This window comes from Arvicanthis niloticus, chromosome 12, assembly GCF_011762505.2.
Source record: "Arvicanthis niloticus isolate mArvNil1 chromosome 12, mArvNil1.pat.X, whole genome shotgun sequence".
Taxonomy (NCBI): Eukaryota; Metazoa; Chordata; class Mammalia; order Rodentia; family Muridae; genus Arvicanthis; species Arvicanthis niloticus.
Window position 1 is genome coordinate 15,114,089 of NC_047669.1, and position 14,649 is coordinate 15,128,737.

General features: G+C 39.4%; 1 protein-coding gene across 2 annotated transcripts in view; it reads right to left on the reverse strand.

Annotated features, from left to right (window-relative positions):
• Positions 1-14,649, reverse strand: part of Fgf12 (fibroblast growth factor 12) — a 336,109-nt gene that overhangs the window by 152,114 nt on the left and 169,346 nt on the right. For both annotated transcript variants that reach the window (XM_034515140.2, XM_034515139.2), the window contains exon 3: positions 3,823-3,926. In XM_034515140.2, coding sequence (XP_034371031.2) covers positions 3,823-3,926 — 104 coding nt within the window. The remainder of the gene's footprint in view (positions 1-3,822; positions 3,927-14,649) is intronic.

Consider the following 14,649-nt stretch of genomic DNA (forward strand, 5'->3'; position numbering starts at 1 on the left):
AGGAGGCTATTAATAGAAACTATTCAGCATTCAGAAACAAAAAGAAAACCACCATGATTGAAATCACAAAACTGCATAAAATTTGAACACAATGAATTTGAATGTTCCTTGCTTACATCATAAGAATAGCACAAAAGACATGACATGAATACTGGATACAAGTTAAAATATTTTTGCATTGGAGAATTATAACTCTTTGAGTTATAAGTTCATTACAAACTTCTAAAAGAGACAGTTTAAGAACAGGAAGTATAAAATAAAAATATTATTTAGGTTTCTATAAATTGACAACAAATTCCTACATTCAACAACAGATGCCAGAAAGCAGTGGAATATCACCTCATGGATGTCAGGGGAAGTGCTAGTCCAGTGAGACACGCACAAGGACCTGGACTGTAGTCAAAGGGAGAAACCAAAGGAAGCATGGATTCGTGAGGCAGAAAATTACCAGTTACACAGTGATCTTCACACAAGACCTAAGAAGCCACTACACATGGACCCTCACACAGAAATATTTGGTTTAGAGAAACAACAAACACAGTAAGACTAAAATTAACAAGTGTGTGTATGTGCACACATATACAAACTGTTCATAGAGATTATTTTTGAAGGCTGGTAAAATGTAATCTATCTATAAGTAATTCATTTGGAGGTACAGGAAATCATACTAAGCAGTTGTATTAAAGAGCCAAGAAAATATCCCATAGCTCGTGAACATTCTAGAAGCCAGAAATGCAGAATTATTTACCAATGTGTGTGATTGTGTGTGTGTGTGTGTGTGTGTGTGTGTGTGTGTGTGTGTGTGTTTGTAAATTGAAAACTAGAGGCAACCACTAAAGTAACATAAATGCAGCCCAAGTTTAGAAGAAGAAAAGAATGGTAATGTTTCAGTAATGCAAGAGAGTTTAAAAAGATAAAAACTGAAGTAGGTTTAAACATATAAAATGCAATGATTATGTATAGATACAGATATAGACAATATATAGTTAGACATAGATATAGATAGATACAGATATAGGTTATCTATAGATATGGATATAAATATATGTAGAGAAAGAGATAGAAATAGATGACATGATATAGGTATAGATGATATATATATATATATATATATATATATATATATATATATACACACACACACATATAAATTATTTCTTCTGGCATTAACCCTTCTAGCTCCATGCTACAGCAATCAGCCCACCTCACTACTCATCTTCCCTCCTGCTTCTTAGTGAATAAAGAGAACTCAAAGATAACAAAGGAACGCACCTCCATCTTAAACCTAAGCGGAAAGCAGAAAATGACAGTATGGAAAAGATAATCACCCATGGATTGCTCTTGGACTTTGCTTCTTTAGGATTTCCACAGTATGAACAGCCACTAACCCGCCCTCCACATGTCTCTTGATGGCCCTCATTGGTGTGCTCTAATGCACTGGACACAGGAAATTGAAAGCTGCTTCTCAAAGAACTTCAAGCCTTACTTAGCACATGGCAAACACACCTCAGGAAAGCTGAAGTTAGCAACTTCCTTTGAACTCACCACAAGATCTCTGCCCCCATTGCTCTCATTGCAGTCCACCAGATAAAGGAATGCAGTACAAAAGATGAGGAGGCCATATACTCTGATGTTGGTCTCTTTAGTCTCATTACAGACTGTTTTAAACAAGTATTCACCATATCAGTCTGGGCCAGAGACAGATGTGTTTTGAGAGGAGAAAATGAGATGACCTATGCCAGAGATGATCTACTTAGAATTATAGGACACTTGACCCTGGCATCCTAGCAAAGAAAACACTACGATTCTATAAGCAATCATAAGCAACTGATAAAAAGCAATCTCAAGCAGCAGAGTGCCAAATTCAGTATGTGAGAGATGGCCTTACAAAGGTGATGAGTCTATTTCAGAATTTCAACTGCAATCAAAACTGTAAGTTTCTTCGAAGCATCTCCCTCCTACAGATCCCAAACCCGCGTACTTAGCCTCATTTCTAAATAAGAAGTATAGAAAGACTACAACTCTTAAAAAGCTAATCAATGGTGGAATCTTCACCCCACTCTGCCTCAACCATCCTTAACACTAACCACTGGCCAACCAAAATCAACTCTAGCTCAGTGACAGATGTCCTGTAGCTTCTGTGGCATTGCACCCTGAGCATTTACACACTTATGTGATGCCTCATGCAGTCTTTGATACCATCCTCAAGTCTTCTCCACATTTTAGTTTTTATCCCAGTCAAGGTTTGTGTTGTTGTTGCTTAGCCAACTAGAATTATTCAACATAGTACCCTTCTTTATGCTTGTTTTTATTTTTCTATTTTAAGTGAATTTGTGAGGGTCTGGAGCTATAGCTTAATTTGTGGTGGAGCCCTTGCGTAGCGTGTGTGAGTCCCTAGGTCAATCTCTGGTGCTGAGAAAAAGTTTAAAAAGTTTAAAAGGGCTTCCTGATGATGTTCCTTGAAGAGCTGTGGGTGCATATACCATGAGGCACAAAAAACGAATGCTTGCTACTTTGCTTGAGAATGTTTCTATCTTTAAGTATGATTTCGATCAACTTGAAAATGTGTGTGCATGTATAGCATATACATGTGGATAAATATAAATGGATATTCAAATCTGAATATGCTCAGAAATAGATTGTCACCTTTAATTTCTTAAAATTATCTGGTGTTTCAACTAACAAACGAATTATACATATTTATGGAGTGTGACGTAGAAATAAAGGCAAGCAACATGCATGTAATGATCATATTAGAGGAGCTGGCTTATCTGTTACATGATATTTATCATAGGTTGTTGGGAACATTCAGATGACAGCAGCTTAAATGTAATATGATGACAGAGGCACTACTGATAGGTATGTATCATGTATAAGAAACACAGTAAATAGTTACTTGAAGTCTACTAACACTACTCAGTGTTTACCCCTCAGCTGAGAAACACAGGTTGACTTCCTAGACAGTCTGTGAAATGGCTGAGATTATGGAGTAGGTAGAAACCTTTAGCTCTGATTTCCAAGAGACATTGTTTTTCTGAGTAACAAACAACCAATTCTGGTATGAAAAACAGAAATTATTCAGAACAGCTACATTTCTTCAGGTCATGAATTTAAAATTTTTGAGATAAAATAAGGGTAGTATTAACTTAAAACTATGTCTTAGGTACTTAAAAATATGTCAGTGCTCACAGTATAACTACTGGTGCTACACCATTTGTCACTTATAGATTTGAAGAGATGTTATACGTGGGAGGGACCAACATCATCACTTCAAAGGTCCAGAAACTAAGATAAAGTGAAGAAGTGATTTGTGTATACACACACACACACACACACACACACACTATGCTAACTTGTCTATAACACACAGATATCATTGTTCATAATCGAGAACTCAGTCTACAAATTTTCATTACCTTTAAATTAGATAATTCTTTAAATTAGAGAATATGACATACTAGGCAGTGTCTACAAAAGTTCTTTCTCTACAATAGTATAAAAAAAAACCATAATAAGTCATCTGTTCTTCGTGAAGGAGAGTTAACAAAGAAAACTGAACAGAGGGTAAGTTACAAACTATACTATCTGGAAGTTCAAACGAGATGTAAAAATATATAACGCAAAAAGTGATTGGGTCATTCTCACTCCCTGGGGCATGACCTCTAACCTCCAAATGGAAAAATCCTTACAACAGTCCTGAAAATCGATTTGAAATTATAAGGTACCATCATTTCCTTTAAATGATTGCTTCACTAATACACACAGACACACACACAGACACACACACACACACACACACACACACACGACTGAACTACTTACTGAGCTGTAGAGATAGCCTTCTCCATTCATGGCCACATAAAGGCTGGCTTTTACCCCTTGGATGGCCACCACACGCAGTCCCACAGGAATTAGATTGAAGAGGGCTAGAAGGAAAAAAAGACAAAAGAAAGAAAAAGATTACTGAGCGTATGAATAAATCACCTTACTTTTAACAGTGGTCTTGCATTTTTGAATGTTAAAAATTTATTAATTGGAAAAGGTATGAAGATGTTTATGGAAAGGGAGAGGAGTAAGAAGGAAGAAAGAGGAGATAGAGAGGGAGGGAGAAAGGGAGGAAGGGAAGGAGGGAGGGAGGAAGGGAAGGAGGGAGGAAGGGAGGAAGGGAAGAAGGGAGGGAGGAAGGGAGGAAGGGAAGAAGGGAGGGAGGGAAGGAGGGAGGGAGGGAGGGAAGGAGGGAAGGAGGGAGGGAGGAAAGAAGGAATGGAAGGAGGGAAGGAGGGAGGGAGGGAAGGAGGGAAGGAGGGAAGGAGGGAGGGAGGGAAGGAGGGAAGGAGGAATGGAAGGAGGGAGGGAAGGAGGGAGGGAGGGAAGGAAGGAGGGAGGGAGAGAGGGAGGGAGGAAGGGAGAGAGGGAGGGAGGAAGGGAGGAAGGGAGGGAGAGAGGGAGGGAATTAAAGCCACACTGCCTTGGTGCACTTCTGCAACACCACTGATTACTCACAAAAGCTCTATGGGTCACATGACCCAACTGGAAGGAAGAAAATGCTAAGCCAGGAGGACTCTACGGGTCTACATGGATTGAAATACCTAGAGCTCCTGCTCCTCAAAATAAACACATGAAGTATAAGGATGCATGTCTAACAGGTAATCTGCAACAATGATCTCTCAATAGCAGAAAGAAATGGTAAGATGTAATCTTTAAAACAGAACGGAACCTGTTTCAGTCTTGCTGTGACCCACTTGTTGGGTTTGGGCCCAGTGGTAGACACAACCATGCACTGACAAGGAGCAACAATAGGGAGGTCTTCTCTGTTTTATAGAAATATAAAGCAGTCTACTTAAGGAGACAAAGCTAAGACGTATGGAGTAATCAAATGTGCTGTATAATTTATTTCTATAATTAAATGTAATATATGCTTCGCTCTGTTATAATTTGTTTGTTGTGGAAATGAGGAAAAATTTGAGGATGATTTTGAATCTTTGGATATAAATGAAGATATGTTGATAAATGACAAGGTGGTTTGAATTCAAGTGGCCCCAGTAAACCCATATATTTGTGTCACTGATCTTTAGTAGGTGGTCTGACTGTGTGGAGAAGAATTAAGAGGAATGGCATTATTGGAAGAGGAGTGTTGTGTCATTGGTGATGGACTTTGAGGTTCTGAAAGCCCATGCCAGGCCCAGCCTCACTCACTCTGCCTCCTGCTGGAGTATTAGGTGTGAGCTCTCAGCAACTCCACAGTGCCATGTCTACATTCTGGCTACTCTGCTCCCTGCTATGATGGCCGTGGACCCACCCTCTGAAAGTGGGAACAAAGCCACAGTTACATGCTTTCTTTTATAAATCCCCTTGGCCTCGGTGTCTCTCTGCACAGCACCAGAACAATAACTAAGACAAATGGACAGGCAATTTACAGATAGTTTGAGCTACAACAGATATATGTCATAGCTAAAGAAAAATATCCTATATAAAACATTAAAAATTAAGTTGGCAAGTTGATGTAAACCATGTAAAATCAAGCAGGAATATTGTGATCTTTATTTGTTCACGTTGACTGTAGCTAAAAATACTAAGCCGATGTGTTCACTCAGAGAAAAACAAATGCATGGGCCAGGAAAGACAAAGACGGTGCTCTACGCTTCTACTAGCAATGCCTTGGGTGTGAATTGTGATCCTGGAAATATTTGCATCATGTACAGAAGGGATGTGACTATCTAGTTAGACTTTGTAGATGGCATTGCAGAGAGGCATTAGATAGCTCATGACTACATTTGTAAAAGAATTCCTTGCAGTTCTCTTTAATAAACTGACTAGAAGTCCTCATTCGCCCTCTCTACAGATAAAATTCCATCAGGTCTGATCCTGCCAAAGCTTGCTTGAGTACAACCATAAATTAACCCAATAGCTTCCAGCTGGCTTCTCTCAATTTGAGATGGTAAGCTGTATGCACACAGCACCAATACAAGCAGGTACTGTGTTTGGATTTTAGTCAATTTTTCAAGTGAGACTTGCAGAAGATAAACTTTTAGACTTCACCTTCCCTGTAGCAGGATGAGATTCCTAGTTGATGACTCTGGCTAAGTCTCTGCCTCTTTGAACTTGTTTGCTTATGAGTCATGAAAGTTTGGACTAAGCTATAATAATTGCTTAAGAATTAATTTTTTTATTCAAGTTAGAGCTAAGCTAATTTTTGTTCTTCCTATAGGCTCACCATTGATCTTGCACATTTTAAATGGCTTAAGAAATAAAAACAATCTCCTTAAGGAGACAAAGCTAAGACATATGGAGTAAACTAATACACTGTATAATTAATTTCTATAATTAAACCTAATATGTGATTCTCTCTATATATAGTTTGTTTGTTGTGGAAGATCAGGAAAAATACAAGGAAGGATTCTGTGCCCTAAGCCATCCAGGAAATGTTTCACACAGAACACAAGATGGGAACTGACATTTAGGAAAGGAGAAAAGGGTTACATTCATTCTCGTGAGAAAGGAGAAAGCACAACATGTAAATAAACAAGGATTCTTTTAATCATACAGATTCAGACTTCCCCAAATGGACATAAGAAGCATGACACAGGAAGACTAGGTGAGCATCACAGATTAAAAGATGGAGAGCTTAAAGTGGATATTTCTGGACCAGCCACTCAGAGTCACATGACTTTGAGCTCCATGTACTGCATTATGTCATTGGTTTCCTCTCTGTAAGGCAAGCATGTAAGGCAAGCATGTAAGGCAGGCATATAAGGCAGGCATGTAAGGCAGCCATGTAAGGCAGCCATGTAAAGCAGGTGTAACAATGTACTACACCTGTCTGTACAAGAGGAATTTAGAAAAGCCACTGTGCCCTGTAAATATTTCAGAAACATAGTTATTTAACATTGACAGTAAATATTCATTTCTGTGTATATGGATGATGGGCATGAGAGCATGCACATGTGGAGGCTAAAAGGCACCCTCAGGTGTATGTGTTCACCTTCCACCTTCTTTTGAGACAGTCTCTGGGTTGCCCTCAGGTATGTGTGGTAGGCTATCTGGCCCATATTTTACAGGTATTTTCTCTCCATCTCCCATCTCACCATAGGAGTGCTGGGATTCCTTACACATTATCACACCCAGCCTCATAAGGGTTCTAAGCATTCAAACCCAGTGTGGGACCTTGTAAGGATAGCGTGGTTCCTGGCTGGGCACACGTCTCATACCCCGACCCCAATGGGGCAATGGCAGGTATTCAGCCACCCCCTCAGACTCTAGGCTCCTGACACAAGGCCTTCCTGCCCCCAAACTCTGTTAACCCCTGACTTCCAGTCATGTAGGATATAGCCCCTCCCAGAGAGGTTTATGTCACCCTACACAGGTAGAGGGCGTGACTACAGGCTTCAGTCTCAAGAGATTTCCATATTAATGAGTTACCTAAATGCCAGAGGGCATAGATAATTATGTGACTCTTCTCCCCCTCTCCCTCCCTATTTAAGTCAGACCCTCCCTGGCTTAAGGGGAGGTGCACACCCAGACCATCTATCATCCGTCATGTCAATAAAGCTCTTGAAACCCCCAACTAGGACTTTCTCGTGTTATGTCACACTGCCTTGGTGGAGAACTTCTCTGCATTCCAGCCATGGGAGACACCATTCAAGCAAATGGAGTAGAACAAGCAAGCAAGGCGCTGGCCGGCAGCACACCTGGGCACCCACAGTCTAGTCGTGCTGTGCCCCCCAGTGGCGTCTGGGGGCCCTGAATGGAGACATCGACCTCCAGGTCCATTCAAGAGCCCTGTGCTCCCTCGGAACCAGACTAAATGAGAACTCTCCATGCTGGGCGGGACCCCACTGCGCTCGTCTGGTGCTGCACGAAACCTACTCAGTCAAAGATTCCACGCACTCTGCCACTCTGAGCTGTGACAGACGTGTGGACGTGGGCCATTTAGCTTTTCCCTACAACCCAGATGGTCGCATTTGTATTCCAAGAACTTTACTCCTTGAGCCATCCCCCTAGCCTGATATTTAATATTTCTAGCAAACAAGTTATGACCAACATATGTAAAATATCCACAAATTCCCTTAGTAATGTTTTAGCTCATACTCAGCAACTCGCTTAAAGTTTCAGAAGATAACATTTCATAGTTGGGTATTTATAAGGTGCTTATGAACTCATCAGTGATATTTGGTCCTAATCCATAAATGCCATGGAGACTATCTGGCAGAAAGAGGATTGAATCAATTTTTAAGACAAACAAATTCAGAGAGGTAACTGGGGTGAACGTTACTCTAAACTAAAAATTTCTAGCTCACTAACATAGTTATCTGTCAAAAAATACCCCCCTCAAACCAAAAACACTGTATTTCTTCTTTGTTTCACTTGAACTTTAATTTTTGAAATTATTTGTTCTTATCTTGTCACAAAAAAAAATACATACCTTAGCTGATTTTCCCACATATGCTATGGCTAGAGGTAACTCTTACAGACTCACTATTTGACACAGGCACACAGGTCATCATATGCTGAAAGAACCCTTCCTAAAGGCAATGTTCCTTCACTTCCTCTTTTCAACATTTTGTCTTATTGCTGTTTCAATGAAGGTGTGACCCCTGCATTGTTCCCAACATGAAAACAAGGGCTACTCCCAAGCAGGTGATAGCAGACCCATGAAAGAGGCGGAGTCTCTAAGAGTCGGACAGGGGCAGCAGACCAGCACTCAATTACTAAACCTTACTCTGGGGAGAGAAAATGGCTCTTAATGGTTAAGTCTATGCAATCTTGATGGAGGGTGCTAATGAAAGCAGAATTTGTGTGCAGAGAACAGCAAATTAAATGCAAGGAAATTATGCATTGTAAATAAAAGAATCTACTAGAAAATATCATCTTTTAATGATGATTCTTGTGAGAATCAATTAAGGGAGTAAAAAAAAAAAAAAAATCCGAGAATACCATCTCCCAAGAAAAGACTATTGCATCAAAATTGAAGCCTGGCTGAGGTAGCTAAGGCAGAAGAGAGAAGCCATTCGAAGGCTATCCTTCTGTGAGGGGCTTAAGGAACGCAGAAATAAATACTAGTGGATAACTAACACAGAAAACATCCTTCATAAACCACAGATGATAATGGCTTTCAAAAAGAATGCTTAGAGAGACTTAGCATTTACCGCAAAGATTCAGCAAACAACTTTAAATAGACTTTTCAGTGGTAAGAACTAAAAGCCTACTCATCTGGGCTCAGAGGACTGGCTCAGTGGTTAAGTTCTTCTGCAGGACTCAGGAGTTAGGCTTTCAGCACCCATGCCGGGCAATCCAAAACCAACTATTAACCCCAGCTCAGTAAGAGGACTCAACACCTTTAACTGCACACATGTGCACACACACACACATACACACAATCGCACATTCATACATACACACTCATACATACTCATACATACACACACGCACACACAAACATGTACATACACACACACACACACATATTTGAGAGCACAGACTCAATTCTCTTATGAGAGATCTTCATCTTGCCTCCTGAATAGCCTTACTTCTGCCTCATCTAGAGACCACTCTGGCTTACAGAAGCCCTTCACAGTGGGTGAGAATTTCTACTGACTGTGATCTTCATCCTTAAGCCCCTCAGTAACAAGGATCCTGGACTCCACCCCATTCTTCAGATTCGCAGCATCTGCTCATGCCATTTCCTGACTAGTCTCTCTTTCCATCTCTTAAACCTGACACATCCTACATTTATAACTTCTCGCCTGTCACCCACTGTGTCCAAGATAATTAGCAGAATATAGATTTTTTTTTGCCATTTTCTAACTTCCTCTTGGTTTGTAGATAGAATTAGTTATAGCAGATAATTCTTATCATCTGACTTTTAAAAGGGTGTGTGTTTGTGTGTGTGTGTGTGTGTGTGTGTGTGTGTGTGTGTGTGTGTGTGTGTGAATGTCTGTGCCCTGGTGAACACTCACCATGTGTATGTAAGTACCCACAGAAGCCCTAAAGAAAATGGTTGACCTAGAGTTACCAATAGCAGTGAGCTGTGCAAATTGGGTGCCAAGGACTTAACTTGTGGCATCTGGAAGAGGAGCCAGCACTCTTAACCACTAATCCATCTCTCCATCCCCATCTTTTCATTCTTCTAATTGATTCAGCTCCCCCAGAATCTTATAAAAGCCCATCAGAGGTAGTAGGTCCCTTCAGATAGATATCTTATTGATACATGTTGGAAATGAGCCTTAGAATTGTTTATTTACCTATCTTTCTCCATTCCTAAGTGCAAATCTCTTAAATGTACCTCTGTAATGTCTGCTTGGTAACAAGGTCATGGTTTGTGTTCTTTATATGTGATTTAAATATAAGTCTACAGAACTTGGTGAGTATGCAAAAATATGCCTTACTTACAAATACTCATCACTTTCATAAGGATCTATCTATCATGTACTTACAATATGTCAAATAACCTGAATGTGCAAGGGAAGATTAGTGACTCTAACAGAAGCAACCTCCAGTGAATACTGTTCCTCTGGGGTCCTTCTTAGTCTTTAACTTGAAGGCACTGGACCTAACATGGAACCTTGATCTAAGAAACTTGTCACTTAACATTGGCTGAATAATAAAGAAATATATCAAAATTCCCTGTCTTGCTTATTCATATCTTGTCTAGGTCGCATTTCCATAATTGACTATTGGAGAGACATTTAAGCTAATACTTACTGTACATGAAATACATTTGAATACGGAATCTAACAGAAGAGAGAACTTCCCCCTATTCTGAGATGTGAAACACGGAATGCAGGGGCTTATGTGAGAGAGTATCCATTATAATGGACTCTAGAAAACATTATAGGCTGTTGTGATTAGTTTTAGTGTGAACTTGCCACAAATAAAATCACCTAAATGGAAAGCCTCAGCTGAGGAAGTGTCCCAGTTGATTTGACTGATGTGGAAAGCACCTCCTGATTGTGGGCTCTGCGTTCTCTAAGAGCTCAGATAAATGGGCATGGTAGAAGGAATCTTTGCCCTTTGCTTACTGCACCTTCCTTTTTCGCCTGCTGCTGCTGCTGATGATGATGATGATGATGACTATGATGATGATATGATTCTTTCTCTGATAGCAGAAGCATCTCCTTTCCAAAATTTCAGGGTAGGTTAAAGATCAGCATCTTTCCAGGAAACTTCTGGGCTTCTTGAACAAAATTGGAAAGGCTGAGACACCCGGCCTTGTGAACTGAGCAACTGTGGGCTGTCACTCCCTACTGAGAGCTGTTGTGAGACTATTCCAATTGCTGAGGTACTCAGCCTCAAGGAGCACGTATCTATGGAATCTATGCATTTAGGTATGCCTCTTCTGTGGTTATTACTTTAAAGCTGATTTAATTTAACACACACACATACATTCATCCTTAGTGTTCTGTTCTACGAGAATACTCAGACTAACATGCATATCTTTCAAAATAATGTTGAAATAGAAAGATACTGTTTCATAAAATGCTATGCTATTTTCACATTAATTTTCAGCTGCTTATTATATGCCTCAAGTGACAAGGATATAACAATAAATACACACACACACACACACACACACACACACACAAGATTCAGCCAATGCACTCACAAAGAAGAAAGGGAAGAGAGTAAATGAAGAGAAGAGATTAGAAGAAAAAAAGATCCCTGAAAAATCAGCTCTGAAAGATATAAACTCAGTGTAGTCATGGATAAAATTGTAAACTTCATCTTAGTTATATTTTGTATGTTCACACTTGTATGGAGGAGTGTATGTGCAGACTTGCACGTGGAGGTTAGAAGGCAACTTACAAAAAAATGGTTCTCTTCTTCCCCAGTGTGGGTCTCAGAGATGGAACTCAGTTTCCTAGCCTGGTAGTAGGCATTTTTACCCTCTGAGCCATCTCACTGGCCCCATAAGTAAGTTATAAGAACAAGTTTCTTCTTGCTTTTAATAATGATCAGGTATAAAAAAGCACAGTTGCATTTCAAATTTATGGTTGAAGTTTTGAAATGAGCAAAGAGGGAAAAACAATCTTATAACCTAATAGAACCTAAATGGAAGATTGTGAGATAAAGAAGATATTTAAAAATATTTTTTTCTAGATTTCAAGCTGTTTTCAGCAAAAACATTTTGTTAATGTATGAATAAAATCCTCTATGATACAAAGCCTTAACCTAAAGATATCCAGTTGTTTTCTCCTACAATCCAAAACACTACTGAAATATTTATAATTGTAGTATTTGCAATAATATTTTAAGCACTCTACTGGTATCTCTTTGTCATGAGATTAATATTTGTCTTTAGTGCTTATTTTATTTATCACTTTCTGACATCAATTCTGCAACCTTTCCGTTCTCAATAACAAAATGTCATGGTTAAATGTTGAGCAAAATGAAAGATGGTCTAAACTCTTCTATCCTTCAATACTACAAAGGTGATTATATAAATTATGGGAGAGTAAGACTTGCTTACTCATTTAAACTGATTATTCATCCCTCAGCTCCATCCCACACTGCACACAGCATCCTAACTTTGCACACAGCACCGACTGCGCATCTTTTTCATGCTTGTGTACATGCATAGATATCTGTGTGAGCCTGCTAGCTTCAAATATCTTGGTATCTACTAAATCGATCATTTACTTACCAATGACCTGTTAGAATACCTGTCATTCAGTTAAATTACTCTAGCTATGGTTGATATATGCCCAGGTACTTTATTAATTTCTTTGAAAAGCTATTAAACATTGAAAACTTTTTATTTTTTTCATTTTTTAGTATCAAGAATGCCTTGCACAATCGAAGCCCAAATAATTCTTTCTTTTTTTTTTTTTTTAAGGCAGCATTTCTTACAGAAATTACAAGACAAAAAAGATTGGTCTATTCTTTTAGTTTCCAAGTGAGGTTCACACGATCAGAATGAGGCTTGGTCCATGTTGAGACGTCACCCTTACAGTCACCAGTTTTAAGACATTGGTGACAAGGATTCTTGGCTCTTTGCTTTATACTGCTCTTTCAGTTTTTATGAAGATAAATGAAGATAATAAAGTAGAAAGAAACCAGACTTAAACTTATCAAAGTAGAACAGAAAACATCATTAACATATCGGTTGGGTTTGTGTTGGGACAACTTCTTGTGCATTGTATAAAAACATCAGCTGTCAATAAAGAGCTGGACGGCCAATAGCAAGGCAGGAGAAAATAGGTGGGATTTCTGGGAAGAGACAGGAATTCTAGGAAAGAGTTAGAGGTCGGAGATTTGCCACCAAGATGGGGAGGAAGTCAGATGTAAGAAACTGAGAAGAGGTAACCAGCCACATGACAGATATGGAATAGTGTAAACAGGTTAGTTAAGTAATGAGATAGTGAGAGAATCAGCCTAGCTTAAGTCCTAGGCATTAATTCAGAAATAAATAAACCTCCATGTCATTATTCGGGAACTGGGCAGACACAGAAAAGCCAAATGATAACAAGTTTGTTGTTTTTCTGTCTCTAAATCTGGAACGTTAGGGGTAGGAGGGTTGGATGATCGCCACTCCATGTTTCAATTTGGCTTTCTTAAAATATCCTGGGATAGGAAAAGCTTCGGGTTTCACCTTACTCAAATGCAAATCCAGGAAGTGCAAACAACATATACTTTAAATAACATCCTACATAAGACTATAGATTCAACATACTTTAGGCTGTGCTGACTCAATGCATCCAGTCTGGTGTCCTGCTTTATAAACAACTGGCCAAATAATCACACTAGCTGAATTAGTTTCCCTGAAGAATCTGTTGACTTATGGAACTGATTAGTGGTCTGGGACTTAGAGACTGAGATTTCTCTTCTAAGCTGTTGCCTGACAACACAGATGTGGATTTCCGGCTTGGTGAATATGAGCAAAATGGCGGTCTCTTTCTTTGACAAAAAAACAAACAAACAAACAAACAACAACAACACAAGCAAATATGTACACACCTGAGCACTAAAAGAGGGCCTACCATTCGTTTTTTTTAATGATGTGACTACCATATCATGCTCTCCATGATACTCCAGAGATGTTGGAAAACCCTGCATAATTAACAAGTCAATTCAATGTGACTCTTTTTTTTTCTCCCTTTTGGATGAAAAATGAAGCACTTCACTATCGATAATGAAAGCAAATGCCTGTCATTACTCTTCCTCAGCAGCCAATTTGTCTTACACAGAAGACGTGTCTCCCAGCCCGTTTGGAGAATTCAATGAACAGTACAGGTTGTCGGTCCACAAGATCAATGAATGAGGGTAAGCATCCAAGAGTCTCTTCACGCTGTAGAGCTTTCCGAATTATATCCCCCACAAACCTTCCACTCTATGCTGCAGCCATATTGATATTATTTCCTGTTAAGCTTACTCATTAATGCAGTGCGCATATTCTAGACACTGAGCAACTTGGGACAGGGTGGTGAAAAAGAGAGGTGTAACCCTTGTTAATGTGGAGATTAGCTTGAAATAATATATTAATATTATAATTTAATACCATGTGTGTCCTGTGTGTCCGTCTTTACAAACCAGAAAGAAATGTGAAGTGTAAGAATGTAGTTCTCCCAGGATCATAAAGGCAGCCAACAAATCAGCTGATTTGAAGCCTAAATCCTGGGGCTGCCATGTGAGAATGCTGTTCTTAAATAAGAC